The sequence below is a fragment of the Aedes aegypti genome, chromosome 3, assembly GCF_002204515.2.
Source record: "Aedes aegypti strain LVP_AGWG chromosome 3, AaegL5.0 Primary Assembly, whole genome shotgun sequence".
NCBI classification, from domain to species: Eukaryota; Metazoa; Arthropoda; class Insecta; order Diptera; family Culicidae; genus Aedes; species Aedes aegypti.
In genome coordinates, this window is record NC_035109.1 from 135,221,243 (window position 1) to 135,238,635 (window position 17,393).

Genomic DNA, 17,393 nt, shown 5'->3' on the forward strand with positions numbered 1-17,393 from the left:
TACACAGCAATAGATTACGCTATATCATATGGCGCTATATCATGTGACATTGGTTTCAGTTATTTTTCATGCTGCATTCGTAGATGAACTTTGTGAAATAGTAGCAATGGTTTCAAACTGTTTTAGCATTGTTGAATTGTAGAAAAAGATTACTTTGGATTAGACCAATTATAGTTTGGTTTACAGTTTTATCAACATGATTCATTCCGCTTTCCAGCGGCGTTACATCAGAGCGTTCCATTTTACTGCTTTTCGATGAAGAACATAAATCAGTTAAAACACATGCCGAAACCGATAAATGATCGCAAACGTTGATTGTATCGGAATATGAAAATTATCCTACTTAAGCCGAATAACCAATGCAAAATAACCGTCTCCATTCATGTGTTACCAGATAATTTTGGTCTGGAAATGCGTTCACCCCAGGGCGTCTTCACAATTTACTCACAAACAGCGGTAGCCGAACCAATCTACATAACTTGGTCAGTGGTATTACGCGACCGCTCTTTATAGGGCATCTGAGTGGGTGGAGAATTTGCAAATGTGTACTGAACCTTGTCATTTTGCCATTACCTCATTGAGTGATCGATTAATATTGTCGGTATATTTCGGGGGGAGACCTCAGACCTCTGCTTCGAAGACCCTTCGTTCGTGAATCTAACATGACGGGTATATGTTTGTCACCAGGCCACCAGTTACACGATGGAACGCATTGTGTTTTGGATTGCGTGCCCGGGGAAGGAAAAATTATGCTTCCGAGACACGAACTATAGGGGTAGTGAAAACTGAAAGCACTTATCGCGTGGACTGGGCTGGAATACTAAATAATAATCACACGCGGTTCAACACTTTTCATTTCGTTTGGGACTTGCTGCCCATTGGGCTGGAGGGATCGATCAACCAGTGGAACCTACTACCAGCCGAATGGACGGAATGATTTTAGGGGAGCACATAGTGGCGAACATTGTAGTACTTGAGTAGGGAATGGGCTACATGTGTGTCTTTATTAATACCCACTATGTTTAATCAATCGAAATTGATTTGAAGAAGGTGTTCGGAAAGTAGAAGCAGTTATCAACGAGCGTGTTATAAATATAACTTGGTGTTTGATTTGATAGTTCATTGTTGCATTGGTATCCGGTCGGACAAATATTCGTGGCTCGTGGCGGTGAAGTGATAAATTTGACTTGGCATAGACAGAAGAAGAGTATAGTGAAAGGACGATGAAAATCACCAAATGCCTGAAGTTGTGCTTAGTGCTTAGTTGTATCCTTGTGGCCATAGATGCGGCGAAAAAGAACAAACGGGGTCTATATCATGGCTTGACAGGATACACAGTTCCATTAGGCGTAGGACTTCATCGTCCTTACCATCCAAGTCCCTACGCGAAGTTTCCAGGATTTTACAAAGGACTAGGAGGTGTGCTACCACCAGGATATGCACTGTTCCCTGGAAGTGCGTCTGTTGCGTCCTACCATCGGAATTTTCCAAAAGTTCCAGCAGTCTACGCGCCAAACTATTTTCCAGCTTTTGGAGTACCTACTACCGGTGTTGTCCGACCGGTAACGAACCTATCGCCGGTTGCACCAGTGGCTCCTTTGACCCCAGCATTCCCAGCGATCCCACAACTCCCTGCTGCTCAAGCTCCTGTCTACATTCCTTTGGGAACTCCTCAACAAACCTCTTTCTTCGCCACCTATCCTCAGAAACCGTTTATTCCGGTGGCAGTTCCGGCTCCAGAGAAACCCAAGTTTCCCGTATTCGTCCCACAGAAACCCGTATTCACCACCGTGTCGAACTATGTTCCCAGCAATCTCATCCCAACTGGAGTTTACAATCCATCGATCGCTGTGTCGAACGTTTCTCCGACCTTCGTGGGAATCCCGGTTGGCCCTACTGCCACAACCCCGACAGTATCAACGGCCACTGTTACCCAAACTGCTCAGCAACCATGGCGCCCGGTTTTGGTGAACCATCCTACTGCCACACCCACCACCACAACGGTTTTCAAACCATCGCTCAATCTATTACCTCCGTTCACTCTTCCAGCTAACGCTCAAGGTCAAATCTACATCAGCAGCACACCGGCCACACACGTCCAAGATAGCCAGCAGCATCAACAGCAGACTCTGTTAGATCTAGAGCAGTGTAAGTAGCATTATTAATGAGTAATTTTCGTTGAAACCGGGCCACAATCAGGACATATCGCTGGAATTCCAATTTTTTGTCGCTGTTTGGTAGAATATGTAAAACTAGAGGCCCTCCATCTTGGTTATTTTTTTATTTTTTTTTTTGGAATCCCCCCCCCCTCGTGGTAATATGTCCTTACAAATATTTTAAAATTTGTGTGGACCGTGGTCATTGGCCAGACACCCCACCACAACCTCCCCCTATATATGATCACGTGGTTTATGCATGGCCCCTAAACAGTTTGTGAAAAAGCCCATTTTCTTGTAAATTTCAGGTATATCTTCATGTGATTTATAGTTTTCCTTGTAACTCATAGGAAAGTTACTGGTATCGTTTAGACAGAGGAAGAATTTAATATAAATTTCATATTTTTACATGACTTTATTGATTTTATGCTGCACTCTGAATGAAATTTTCTTAACGTGCAGCATCGGTCACTGCTCATGTTCGAAAGTAGTACGTACTACATGTTCGAAAGGTTTTTTATTCATACTAAAAGTGTAGTAAACTTTGTGGATTTTGTTTTTGAGTAGATGCTACATGTAGTAAAGTTCAACGATTTTTATTCATACCACCCATTGTTTTCGTACGGCAAAGTATTAAGTTTTCAATAGCTGTTTCGAGCTTCGAGTCGAGTGAAGAATAGTAGTATGATTTTGAGTGCAAATTCTGCCGGCCATTTTTGATTTTGACGCCATTTGGAATTCATGTAGTAGAATGAGTTTTTCACCTTGTTAGAACTTAACATGTTGAATTTTGAGGCAATCGTTGAAAAACAATCAGGTTTTTTCTATTCTCATCGTTTTTTTTTTGCATTGGCATTACGTCAACATTGAAACAAAGCCTGTTTCTCGGCTGTTTAATTTTGTTTCAGTTTTTTCATTACAGGTGGCTGCTAATTTTATACTTTATGCCTAACAAATCAATTTTTTCTAGCTTTCGTTTTCCACAATAAATTAATACACTTTTAGCAATGCTTTATAGTAAAGCTTCAGATATTAAAACTCATACAACTGTGTAAGTCCAAGATGGCGTCAAAATCCAAGAAGGCCATCAGATTTTCTTTCACTCAAAGTCATATTCCTATTATTCACTCGACTCGATTAAAGAACCAGCGATTGAAAACTTTATACTTGTTGTACAAAAAATATGTTTGCGTTGATAGCACATGCCATAAGCGTCAGAATAGTAGAACATGATTTAGAAAACCGTTCATTTCATAGGAAAACTACATTTTGTTCACCTAATTCTCACATCTGCTCTTAAGTGACGGGGTTGGTGGTCTGATGGCTACCGCTTCTGCTTCATAAGCAGAAGGTCATGGGTTCAATCCCAGGCCCGTTCCTTTCCTCGTACTTTGTAGTTGTATATCTCTCACTTGCTTCTATCTTCCATTCTAAACCTATCACACTCAAACTATTCGTTCATAGTAAATGCTAAAACCAGAGTCGGACAGGAAACCGTTTACCTAACGCTTCCATTCTTCCATGCGCATGCCTTTCCTTACGCCTGATTCATAGGCAGTCTGCTAACCACAAAAGCAAACCTCTCTGCCATGACTTTCCCCCAATCCAGACACTCCCGCATGAACTGGCGTAGTTGCAGTGGTATATATGTGTGGTGTACAGAGCCTGCGTGATTAAAGATGATTAAAAATGAAATAATTCTCTCCGTGCATGAGAAAAAATATATTTCAGTGTTGTAAGATGTGAGCGCTCAATCCTACGTACGATGAGCTTTTCATTTGACGTGTGCGATAGCGTGAGCTTTAGCTTTCGTTAGAATCGGGTCGAAAATGATTCGAACACACACAGCTTGATTTTGTTGATGAATGCGAGAATGATATGTGCGCTCAATGGATTCATTGCGAATGATGAAGCGAGAGAATATGATTTTATGAACGGGTGCGATAGAGAGAGTGTGGATGATTGACGAGGGCTATATGTATAGGTGGCAATCACGTAGCACGGGTGTTCGGTTTGTAGAGCATCAATAATTGAGTGTGTTAGCAGATTTTGCGACGAACGCATTCGTCTTAAATTTTCGGAAAGTGATTCGGTGAGCGTCAGTTACCACAATATGGTCTACGTGGGAGCCAGTAAAATGCATCATCAATTCCTCCCCCTTCCTCACATTGGTCTGCATTCTGACGTGGTAGGCACCATTGTAGTCTAAAAATAGAAGCCCACTAGCATTTATACTTTGAGGATGCCTGTTTGTCCCAAGCAGTCATTCGGTTGGCTCCATGTGTAAGTGCAGCTGGTCTGGCGATACTGGGCGGCCAATCAAGCTCAAGATCAAGCTCACCCAATTCTCACATCTGCTCTTACTCAATTTTTTTCTCAGCTTTCTGATAATGACCTCAGAGCGGTATGCTAATGATAAAATAACAGTTGTCCTAATAACATTCAAAATGGTGGCCAGATTCAAAATGACCTTCTACAATTTTTCAACTTTAAGCCACTACTACCACTAGGTTTCCTATATGTTTCGTAATGTGTTGTCAAAAAATGGACTTTTTCCCAAACTGTTTAGCTAGCTGGTATAAGAGGGGTCCACCAATTTGCGTCAACAAAAGAGGGCATCTAGTTTCAACTTATACTAGCGTTATATACTTAGTTTCTGCGAAAATTTCTCCAATACAAACTTCAATCAACTAATTAATATCGGGGATTTTCTTAGCGGCTTTCAGTCTCAACGGCAATCAGAACTAAGATATTTCTTCTACGCCCAACGTTTCAATTCTATTTTCAATCTTTTTCAAGGGTTGAAAGATTGAAAATACAATCGAAACGTTGGGCGTAGAAGAAATATCTTAGTTTTGATTGCCGTTGAGACTGAAAGCCGCTAAGAAAATCCCCGGTGTAACTCATAACAGTCGAAAGCATCCAACTAATTAATATCATTCCAATCAAATTCCAGCATCACTTCATCATCAAGGTCAGGAGGATGGTAGTGGAGCGTTCAATGGTCAGCCGTACGATGTCGCTTCGAACCACGGACGATACTCGGGTCCTTCCAGCTACGACGTTGATATCACCCACAATGGATACCAGAAAAAGTGAAGGCACTACCCTTCGAAAAACCTAGGACCGTATGACGCAGTCCGATTGCCATTTTCATGTTGTTACTAGTTTTGCATTTCCATGTAACGATTTAGAGTAGGATACGACTATTAAAATTATTTATTATTCTATCAAATGACCCCACTTTTATGAGTACGACGAAAGAAACTCCAAAGACTTCAACGCCATTCAAGTCACGAACATTTTGGGATTTTATTTCCGAAATGTGTCCTATTCCGGAAACATATGTTTCCCCCCAAAAATCAATTAACCTGTCGTTTCTCAATGTTAAACACAATGTCAAACTTTATAGTTTGCCATCATATTTCCCAACCCTCGCCGTAACGGAACTAATTGACCATTCGCAAATCATACTCACCCCTTAGTCCGTGCATTCAAAGTTCGTCTAACCATCGCTTATGCCACGTAAAATTTGTTCACTCGGCAAATCGCCCCGCATTATTTCATAATTTGAGTGGCTCAATAACTGCTTTGGACAAATATGGTACCGAAGAAAGTGAATTGATAACGTAATAATGCATACGATTTAGCCAATTGGATGGGACGTGACAACGAATACCGGAACGCCAAATCCAGTAGCTTATGCCTACGCCTACCGGCAGCTTTGAATGTACAATTTGCGATTAGTAATCGAAGCACGATCATCGAAATGCTAATCAATGGGAGCCGGTAGGGTGGGATGGACTTCGGAAGCATGGTATGCTTTCCTAAACTCAACGAATGCGATATGGTGGTGTGAATGCTGATAGCGGCTGAAACTTGAAGCGATCGATAAATTGAAAAAGTTGAACGAAAGATTGTAAACAACTTATTCCTGGCGTGTTGCAGCGCGAGCTGGGGTAAGTAAAATCAAACGATATAAACGTGTTCCACACGTTTTGCAGTGGTTATCTCTGCAAACCATGTGGAAAACGTTTTCGCATATTTTTGTTTTCCACCAATCGTTTAGAAGACTAGTTGAAATATTCGAATGGATTCTGTATTGCAAAATGAACTTGGAATGCTATAAAAAAGAAAAAGTGACGAAGAGAAATAACAGGGTCTCTATCCCGGGACAAAAATCCTGGGATTCGGCAAATTTTGGGATTTCCTTTCCCAGGATATAATTTATGACGTTCCGAAATCCCATGATTCCTGGAAAGAACAAACATTTTATTTAAAACCACTGAATTTCAATGCAAAACAATGAAATGTTGTATTGGAGACTGAAGATTCGAAAAACTCGTCTAAAAATGTCCAGGACCTTTTCGTAATGGAATTTTCCTTGACTTCCTTGAGCATAGAGTCTCATCGTACCTGCCACACGATATACGAATGCGAAAATGGCAACTTTGGCAGAGAAAAATCTCAGTTAATAACTGTGGAAGTGCTCATAAGAACACTAAGCTGACAAGGGAAGGTCACGATGGTGTTACACGGGGTTTGGAATGAGACTATTTTTCCTTGATTCTACTTTTCAAAATATGGAGAAATCCAAAACATGGCGGGTGATGGACCAATAGAGTAGCCAGGAGGGGCTCCGAAAGGGGCAATTTTTGCGATATATATCATAATATAGGAATTTCCAATTTCATTAATATATTACCATTGATATCGATTGCTGATTTATTTTACCACATTATCCAAGCCATAATGCGCAGAAATCAAAAAAAAAATATTTGTTAAGCCAGTCGCGTAGGCAGTACGGGCACTGAGGGGCCAAAGTTACTCATATATATAATCTCTCTTTCAGCTTAAATTACTTATTTTTTTGATTTTTGATATCAAATCACCTGTTCATTTGTGTTTTTCCATGAATCCTCAAATAATACAGTCAGCTCTCCCTTTTTCGACATTGATAGAATCATCGAGTTAGAAAAAAAAATGTCAAGTTATAAAGTTTTTTTTTTTAAAATTAGTCTTCACGTTGAACTGAAGTATATATTGCTGTTTGCATTTGACGTGCAAATCAATCATAACTGGGCTTCAAATGCGGTATCACAAAATAACCAAAGGACACTTAACAATTGAACCTCAACTGGATTGAATCTTATTTAACAGATCACCAACAAATAGTTAGATTTGAGGGAAAAATGTCTAAACCTGTTCACGTTACATCAGGAGTTCCCCAAGGTTCGCATTTAGGTCCATTGTTATTTATATTATTTGTTAACGATATTTCATATGTGCTTAAACATCTTAAAATTCTGATTTATGCCGACGATATGAAACTTTATATGGAAATCAATAGCAACAAAGATAGCGACATTTATCTGAATGAAATAAGTATATTTGATAAATGGTGTAGCAAAAGCTTACTTCAATTAAACGTCAAAAAATGTAATTTAATCACATATAGCAGAAAACGGAATACACCACAGATTACTGTCTCTTTAGGAAATCAATTGTTCAAAAGTGCGATAAGATTAGAGATTTAGGTGTCATATTAGATTCTAAACTTACCTTTACTGATCATTATAATACGATTATCCATAAAGCAACCAATATGTTGAGCTTTATTAAGCGTTTTAGCTACAATTTTCGGGATCCATATACGATTAAAACCTTGTACATTGCTTATGTAAGATCAGTTCTAGAATATTGTAGTATTGTGTGGTCTCCGCATATAAAAATACATGGTGATAGAATCGAATCAGTACAGAAGCAATTTCTTTTATATGCCTTACGCAAATTAGGCTGGACAACGTTTCCACTGCCATCATACGAGGCTCGATGCATGCTTATCGATATTCAAACCTTAAATGAGCGTCGCGAAATAGCCATGATTTCATTTATCAATGATATTGTATCGCAGCGTATTGATTCCACCAATCTTTTATCATGTTTGAATTTCTACACGCCCGCTAGACAGTTAAGAAATCGGAATTTGTTTGCATCAAATAATCATCGAACTAACTATGCAAAATTTGGCCCAATGAATCGAATGATGTCTCTTTATAATTGCACAGAAATTGATCTGACCATGTCGCGAACAAAGCTAAGACAATATTTTAATTCCTTAAGATATAATACAACATAGAATTAAGCAAATGTGTAGTCTACTATTGATTGACGAAATAAATAAATAAATAAATAAATAAATAAACAACCATAGTCCATATCACCGCCAACCTAGCAATCAAAATCAATCTTTGACTTCGCCTTCCTTGTTGAAAATCTTACCGCGTTTGGTGTTCCCGCATTTGATATTTGCATTTCAAACGCACACAGCAATATATATATCGAATCAGTGACAAACGAATAATGGAGAGTTCGATGTGATAACAAATCTTCTAGCTGTTTGGTGGGATATTTATAAATATATGAAAAACGAATTAAATAAAATACCATTTATTTCCACTAGAGTTTGCATCCTTTGGCAGATACGCGTATTTTGACCTCAACTGTAAGGTCGCCTTCAGTGTCGAGTCTAGTACACGTACTAAACTCGGTTTTCATTTATTTAGAGTTCACTAGTTCAGTATGATTTCAGTGGTTTCACCTTAATATATTTTCTGTTTTGTCTTGAATATTTCACAATAAAACAATGTTATAGTTACAAACACAATTTTTATTTACGATAAATACAAAAATACGTACAATCATTTACAGAATATGTGTAGTTTTTTGATCAGTGAATGATCGATGCAAAATACCTTTTCGCAATGTGCACACCTTACAAAACCCGTTTCATTGCAGTTTTTTTTTCAGCACATTCATCACCTAGCGATTTTTCGAATATTCCATAGGCGTATCAAATGTTCCCGGATGAATTGTGGTATAGCCGCATTTAAAGAATGAAAATCGAATAAGATTTTGAAAACGTTTTGCTGTAAACTGGAAATGTGAAAATGACTGAATTCTTAGAAAGTATTCCCTGTGCCAAATATTCAACTTTTCTCTTGCGATCAGAAGAGTATCAGTGATAAAACGAACAAAATTCTTGTACGGGCGAAAAAAGTACACATCAGCTGGTTGTACAATACCAGTGCATTTCGGCGGGATTAATTTTTTGACGAATTTAACGTTTTTAGGAACAGTGGATTCATAAAGATCATCATCCTTATTAGATGTCCAGGAATCTACTAATAAATGCACCTTCTTTTTTCCAGCTACATCAGGCCATAGAACATCATTTAGAAAAATTTCCAAATCTTTTTTGGACATATTTGCTGTTTTTCCAGCGAATGCTTTGATATTCGGATAATCAATTTTTGCGTTAGCAGGAAACTTGCCAGACGGCTCAGACACTAGTAGGGTAAATGTACCAATAGTGGAGGTACTAAGCGCGATTAAACTTCATTTAGCCACCTTAATTCAAGAAGCGCAATTAATGCACATGTTGATTTTGTAACGGGAAGTAACGACCATTGACCTAATGAGAAAAATGATTTCATCGTAGTAATCCACGGCATGTCAGTGAAAAATAATACCTCCACTATTGGTACACTGTTCCTTTAGTTGCGGTATATTTTTAATTTGTGTTCCTATAGTTGCGGTATCCGTTGTTTCCTTATGAGATCCTCCACTATAGGAACACTTTACCGCAACTATTGGTACAAGCAAGAACAGTTTTAGCAAATTTAGTGATTTTTCATCAGTTTTTAAGCAATTTGGACGCTCTTTTCAACTATTCCGTGTATCAACAAGCCAATACGTCAATTGGCAGTGTCGTTTCTGTGGCTAATGCAATAAAATCAGTGAAAACGCAGCGAAACGCAACTACCGCAACTATAGGAACACCCACAACTAAGGGAACACTTACCCTACATACATATGGGGAAGTAATGTTCCGTTCATAACCAATACAGGCATTATCATGTATGAATGAGAAGTAGCAGCTACAGAACCTACTACCCGAGCAGGAACAAATAACTCCCCAATAACTTATGCATACCATATTTTGGTATCATACCATAATTAGGTATTATTCAGTTGTCAATACCTCATTTTGGTATTAAAATGGTATTTGAAAAACAATTGGGTCCTAAAATTTTTAATGAAATCTTGTTTCTATTTAATAACACGAAAAAGCATGTTACTGTAACTACTTTAGCAATTTTTCCCGCTCAAATAATGACTATATCATGTTTAAACTTTAATTTAAAAATTTGGTTCATAAATGAACTTTGACACTTTTGATCATGTTTGACGTTCGCTTAGTCGACAAAAACACCACAGGGGTTTTAGTTCGACCACTGGGGTTGTTCCTATCTGACATTTCGTAAGGGACACGGAAAACAAAATACACCCAAAATTTGAGTTTAAGCCAAAGGATGTGACAAAATCTAAAAAAATGTTTTTTGGGCTTAAACCAACGGAAAACATTAGAAAATTGAGTAAACATGTGTTTTTGGCTTAAACTTAAGCGTTTGGCACTAAAATTGGGACAGGGCTTTAGGACCCTATTAAAAATACTTCATTTTGGTATTCAATAGCTATTGAGGACTGCTGGAGGTATTGAAAAATTTCACTTTTATATGAAAATCTATCAAGTATTATTTAGGTATTACAATACCTGATCTAGTTATCAGCTTGGTATTTGTAGAATATGCATAAGGTATTATTTGAGGTATTTTACCTCTTATGCAGGGCTCATTCATACCTCATTCAGGTTGTAAGTATTGGAAATTGTCTGGTATGGAATACCTCAATTTGGTATTCAGTAGTTATTTTCTTCTGCTCGGGTACCCCAAATACCTGTTTACTACCTTGAATAGCCAATGTTCTACCAGCATGGAGCTCTTTTTCAAATCTTGATTGGTCTGCGTTAAAAACATCACTATCACAAAAATTTTCCTTTGAAATAAGTGACTGCACATCGCTTACAAACTCATCTGCCTGTTTTTGTACTACATCGTTCGCTTGAGACCACTTTTTGCTCACTTTGTGAGTAATTTTACGTGAAACGATTTTGTTTTTTAATTTAAACATTTTGACCCATGAGCTAGATGCACCAAAAGACAATACATTATCCGGATCAAGTTGTCTTTTAATGTCCATTGCCCAAATACGCAGAGAACGATCGTGTATTATCGAGTTGTTATTCCTGGCATCAAAAAAATATTTTAAAACATCTCGATTGATAGCTTCTTGAATGTGTCGTTTTGATGACTTGGCAGTCCTTAAGAATTTCTCATATCTATTCATTACCATCCTATTCTTAATCCGTTTTTTCCTGGTCATTACCGTATTGAACGATAGCCGGGGACTCATATCGATTGACTTTCCTGGGAGACATATTTCCGGTAACTCATCACACGTTTTACCACTACTCGGTTGTTTGGTCCACAATCGATACGCTTCAGCAAGATATCCCTCAGGAAAGTTGGTTTTCTGCGGTGGCGATGGAGCGTACGAAGAACAGCTGCTACTGCCAACTTCCGGAAGATCAGTATTCGATGTGGATTCGTTAGACATTAAAGAATCATCGCCAAAATGTTCATCCACGTCGGCGTCCGATGCAGCATCATCGATAATAAGTGTTGTATATTCATCAACAGTAACATATTCTTCAACCAATTGAGTTTTAAGTTGATGAAATATGATAAATTCTTCTGTTGACGGCGACTCTTCCGAAGTGCCAAAATGATCTACCAAAAGTTTGATTATGACTGCTGGTCTCATTCTACTTCCGTTTTTACTGGAATCGTAGGAGAAACATGAGTCAAACATTTCTGTCGTTCCTAACAAATGAAATTACCTTAACCTTTCATTGTACGAATCATCAATCTTATGAATGATTATAGTTTCAATGTACACACAATACAAAAAACGTGCAAAAATCACAAAGGATGTTCCAACATCCAGACGCGCTCGAACTTTCTTTGTCAAATACTACACATGCATACCGTTTTGTCTCAAATTCCGAACAGACTCATATTCCGAACACTCCGTTTTTGTATGGCGATTCGGTTGAAATGTTTCGCTGAAATATGTCATCAAATAACCAGGAAATGACAGTCGATTGCAATTGAGTTTTAACGTCTTTAAATGTATTTTATACCTCGGGAGTATTGATGATTCTTTAGTTCAAGACCAGTAAAACTAGCTTGAATAAATTTATTTGCGAAATTATTCATTTGAATACGCTTTATTCGTGCTGTTCGGAATTTGAATCAAGGTGTTCGGAATACGAGACAGAATGAACGCAGTGTTCGGCATTTGAATCAAAATGTTGTTCCATACTTTTACGTTAAAACAATACTGAACAAGTTCAAATAAACATTTTTATCAGCACGCTACACAGCTAACAGTTAGGCTTTCCGAAGAAATTAAAACTTTTACAAATATCAGTTAATTTATGCCTGCCAGATACATTTGAAGTCACTGCTGGCCTTAAGTGTTCGGAATATGAGTCAAAACGGTATGTGTACGTCATGCATTACGCGTCGATGAGAATGCCATACGTTTCATTCATGTTCTCATTAATACTATCAATGATTGCATGACAACGTCTTTGAGAACGATTCCTACCTTGATACCTTGATGGCTACAGCGTAGCATCACGCCATTGCCGGGCGTATTGTAGAGCTCCATCTTCGTCGGTCTTGGGCGAAACTTCTCCAGTTGCCCCGAACGTTTAGGGTCGCCAGGTCCTCTTCCACTGCGTACAGCCAGCGTATTCGTGGTCTTCCCCGAAGCCGCCGGCCTCTACCTGGTTCCCTGCTGAATATTATTTTCGCAATTCTTTCTTCCGACATTCGCACTAAGTGACCAGCCCACTGAAGTCTGCCGTATTTTACACGCTTGATAATATTCGCATCTTTGTACACCTGATACAACTCGTGATTCATGCGTCTGCGCCACACACCATTTTCGAGTTTCCCACCGAGTATTGTCCGCAGCACTTTACGCTCGAAAACACCGAGAGCTTTCCGGTCTGACTCTTTCAACGTCCACGCTTCGTGCCCGTAGAGAGCCACCGGAAGAATCAATGTTTTATACAGGGCGAATTTAGTTTCGGTTTGCAAGCTGCGGGACCTAAGCTGATTACGTAGTCCGTAAAAGGCCCTATTCGCAGCCGCAACACGTCTTTTCACTTCGCGGGAAACGTCGTTGTCACATGTCACAAGTGTTCCAAGGTAAACAAATTCTTCAACAACTTCAAACACATCCCCATCAAACACTACCTCAGCACTTACACCACCATGCCTGACTCTATCTCTACCTGCAACCATGTACTTCGTCTTGGTAGAATTGATGGTCAGGCCTATCTTCGCTGTCTCCCTCTTCAGAGGCACGAAGGCCTCTTCCACTGACCTGCGATCGATTCCAATCAGGTCTATATCGTCCGCAAAGCCAAGGAGCATGTGCGACCTTGTGATAATAGTGCCATTTCTTTGCACGCCAGATCTCCTAATAGCACCCTCAAGTGCAATGTTGAACAGTAAATTCGAAAGTGAGTCTCCCTGCTTCAATCCGTCTAACGTCACGAACGAGGTTGACACCTCGTCTGCGATCCGAACACTTGATTTCGAACCATCCAGCGTAGCACGTATCAGCCTAATTAGTTTCGCCGGAAAACCATGTTCAGACATTATCTGCCAAAGCTCATTTCTTTTCACTGAGTCGTACGCCGCCTTGAAATCAATAAACAGATGGTGAGTCTGCAAGTTATACTCCCGGAATTTGTCTAGGATCATTCGCAAGCTAAACATCTGGTCCGTTGTCGAACGGCCCTCACGAAAACCAGCTTGGTATTCGCCGACGAAGGACTCCTCGAGCGGTCTCAGTCTGTTAAACAGGATGCGCGACAGAATTTTGTACGCCGAATTCAGCAGGGCAATTCCTCTGTAATTGGCACACTCCAGTCTGTGCCCTTTCTTGTAGATAGGGCGGATGAGGCCATCCAACCAGCCGGTGGGCAATTCTTCGTCCTCCCATACCTTCAGAAGTACTCGGTGGATCGACTGGTAAAGCTGCTCGCTTCCGTGCTTGAGAAGCTCGACCGGGATCTCGTCCTTCCCAGCAGCCTTACAGTTCTTCAGCTCGCTGATAGCCTTTTTAACCTCTCCTATGGTCGGTGGGTCCACAGCTTGATCGTCATCATCTATGTTCATCCTGTTCCTCGCTACATTTCCATTCTCACCGTTCAACAATTGCTGGAAGTGCTCCTTCCACCTGGCAGCCACCGCCGTTTTATCGGTCAGCAAATTCCCTTCTCGGTCATTGCACATGGCGGGCACTGGTACGGTATTGTGCCGCGCACCATTGACCGTTGCATAAAATCTCCGCATATCATTTCGGTTCATGCTTTCTTGTGCGTCAGCTACCACACTTTCTTCGTGCTGCCTTTTCTTTCTGCGGTGGATTCGCTTTTCTTCGGCTCTCGCTGCCCTGTACCGCTCTCTGTTCTGTCGGGTACCGGCCACAAGCATACGGCTTCTGGCAACATTCTTCATGTCTGTCACCCTCTGGCACTCTTCATCGAACCAGTCGTTCCGTCTTCGTCGTTGACCAGTGCCGATCACTTCCCGCGCCGTTGTTGTCACAGCTTCGTGGATAGGGTCCCACAGGCTGTCGACATCTCCAGCAACGTTGACTCTTCCCAACTTCTCGTCTAGTTGCTGACGGTACTGCGCAGCTACCCCATCAGTCGACAAGCGTTGTATATTGAAGCGTAGTGTTCTGTGTGTTGCGGAACTCGTGACGCTGGATAACCGCGCCCGAATTTTAGCTACAACGAGATAATGATCCGAGTCGATATTAGGGCCTCGGAAGGTCCTGACATCAATGACATCTGAGAAATGTCGCCCATCAACCACCACGTGGTCTATTTGGGAGCAGGCATCGCCACTCGGGTGTCGCCAGGTGTGTTTGCGGATATTCTTTCGTGCGAAGTAGGTACTGCTGATTGCCATCCCTCTAGCAGCAGCGAAGGTTACTAGCCGCAGGCCATTATCATTGGTAACGGAATGAAGGCTTTCCGTTCCAGTAACGGGTCGGAAGAAATCTTCTTTCCCGATCTGCGCATTTGCGTCGCCAATGACTATCTTGACGTCTTGTTTTGGGCACTCTCCGTAGGCCTTATCCAGGCTCTCATAGAACTCATCCTTCATGTCATCGAGCTTATCGTTCGTTGGCGCATATATGCTGATCAGGCTGTAGTTAAAGAACTTGCCCCTCATTCTCAACACACAGATTCGGTCGCTTACCGGTTTCCACCGAATAATTCGCTTCTTCTGCTTCCCAATCACTATGAAGCCAACTCCACGTTCTGCTCTGTCGCCACCGCTGTAATAGATGTGGTACTTGAATGAAGTGCTGGCGATGGGGTCCACCGCTCGGAATTCGCGTTCTCCGGTTCTCGGCCAGCGTATTTCCTGGATAGCTGCCACGTTCACGCCGACATTCCGCAGTTCACGAGCCAGGAGCCCAACACGCGCGGGTTCATTCAAAGTTCTCACGTTCCAAGATCCAACTTTCCAATCGTTGTCCTTTATTCGTTGCCGGGTCTGTTGCCGTAAAATCAATCCGTTTGCTCTACTTTTGCCTTTCTTGGTTGGTGAAAAGTCTTCGATAGGCCACCTAACCAGGATTGCGCTACCTACATCGTGCTAGAGGGGCTGCCTCCTCGATGCTGACACGATACAGCATCGTCCGCTTGTTCTTTACATGATGACCACGGTCATAGCCATCACAACCATCCACCTTTATCAGGGCTTTGGACCTGTAGCTCTGGTTCTCAATAGTTTCAAGTTCTTTCGGACATGCTACTATGGTGAGCCGTCATGCGCTAGCGGTGTTGAGAACGATTCATCATAATGAAAAAGGGGTTCGAATGGATTCTTCCCAATGATCGAAATCGGTCTACTAAAGTTGGTAATTGATTTATTGTTATAAAACACTTAGGGTCTACTTCTGCACAATGGCTTAAGCCGTAAACCACGCGTACCCATATAGTTAAACTACGTTTAAGGCCTAGGCGGTGGTAAAGAAATCTGACCTTATTATTTTTTAAATAGTAAACAATTATAACTTTTCCATATGTGGGAAATGAATTTATTCGTCCGTTAAATGCTCATGTTAAGAGGTAAATTATTTTTCTTCAATGTTTGTTGATGTTTGAAGAAAAAGAGATGATTTTAATAGAACAATAGGAATGTTCAGTCTTTTTCATTTTCTGAACCAGTTATCCAATTTCATTTATTTAAATGTTTGCGGACAAAATAATATGTTTAATTCACAACAGTGATTGTTCTTAATAGTTTCAATACTTTCGTCTGGTAATTAAGTGGAGAACTATTTGAGTTGATGATTCATAAAGTGATCAATATCGGGTTATTATAATTTGGAACGCATTTCAACAAAATCAATATGTGATGATTAAAATGTTACGTAACGCAAAATTCGCCAATTTTAGACCCTGACAACTGATTGTAAAATTCAATATTACTGGATAAATTGATATTGAAAGAGAGATGATATATATAAGTAACTTCGACCCCTCTGTGCCCGTACTGCCTACGCGACTGGTGTATCAAATGAATTTTTTTCGGATTTTTACACATCATAGATTAGATATTGTGGTAAAATAAATAAGTAATCGATATTAATGGTAATATATTAATGAAAGTGGAAATTCCTATATTGTGAAATATATCGCAAAAATTTCCCCTTTCGGAGCCCCTCCTGGCTACTCTATTGGCCCATCACCCGCCATGTTTTGGATTTCTCCATATTTTGACAAGTAGAATCAAGGAAAAATAGTCTCATTCCAAACCCCGTGTAACACCATCGTGACCTTCCCTTGTGAGAAGCAGGCTCTGTCCCAGTGAGGACGTAATGCCAAAAAGAAGAAGAAGTTATAAGAGAAATAAGAAAAAAAAACTTTCAATTAACATAACCTAAATATATATCGCATTAAGTTGATAATAACATTTGCTAATCCTTTTGTATGTATGAGTAAAATCTAGTGATGGATGGCAAAGACATACCTTTCTTGTGATCATCGGTCTGAGATCATGAGATTATTGCATCTTCCAAAGTAGTTCTCTGGAGAACATTTATTCATTTATTTAGTAAACATCTAAACAAATAACACTGAATTAACAATTTCACGTCACAATACTCGGTTCGTGGCCGTATCTCTCCATCCTGGGTTCTGCTAGTAGAAGCATTAAGCTAAGAATGCTA

The 17,393-nt window shown here is 40.1% G+C and overlaps 1 protein-coding gene across 2 annotated transcripts; it reads left to right on the forward strand.

The window, feature by feature from the left end:
• The first annotated feature begins 818 nt into the window (after positions 1-818).
• Positions 819-5,391, forward strand: LOC5571464 (protein app1). 2 transcript variants are annotated; one of them, XM_001659666.2, is made up of 2 exons: positions 819-2,148; positions 5,113-5,375. In XM_001659666.2, exons 1-2 carry the CDS (start codon positions 1,224-1,226, stop codon positions 5,253-5,255), a joined length of 1,068 nt encoding a protein of 355 aa, XP_001659716.2. In that variant the 5' UTR covers positions 819-1,223; the 3' UTR covers positions 5,256-5,375. The 2 variants fall into 2 exon arrangements, 1 of the variants encoding a protein (XP_001659716.2); XR_002502360.1 differs by lacking the exon at positions 819-2,148 and adding an exon at positions 3,572-4,344 and having other exon boundaries at positions 5,113-5,391.
• Positions 5,392-17,393: the final 12,002 nt, after the last annotated feature.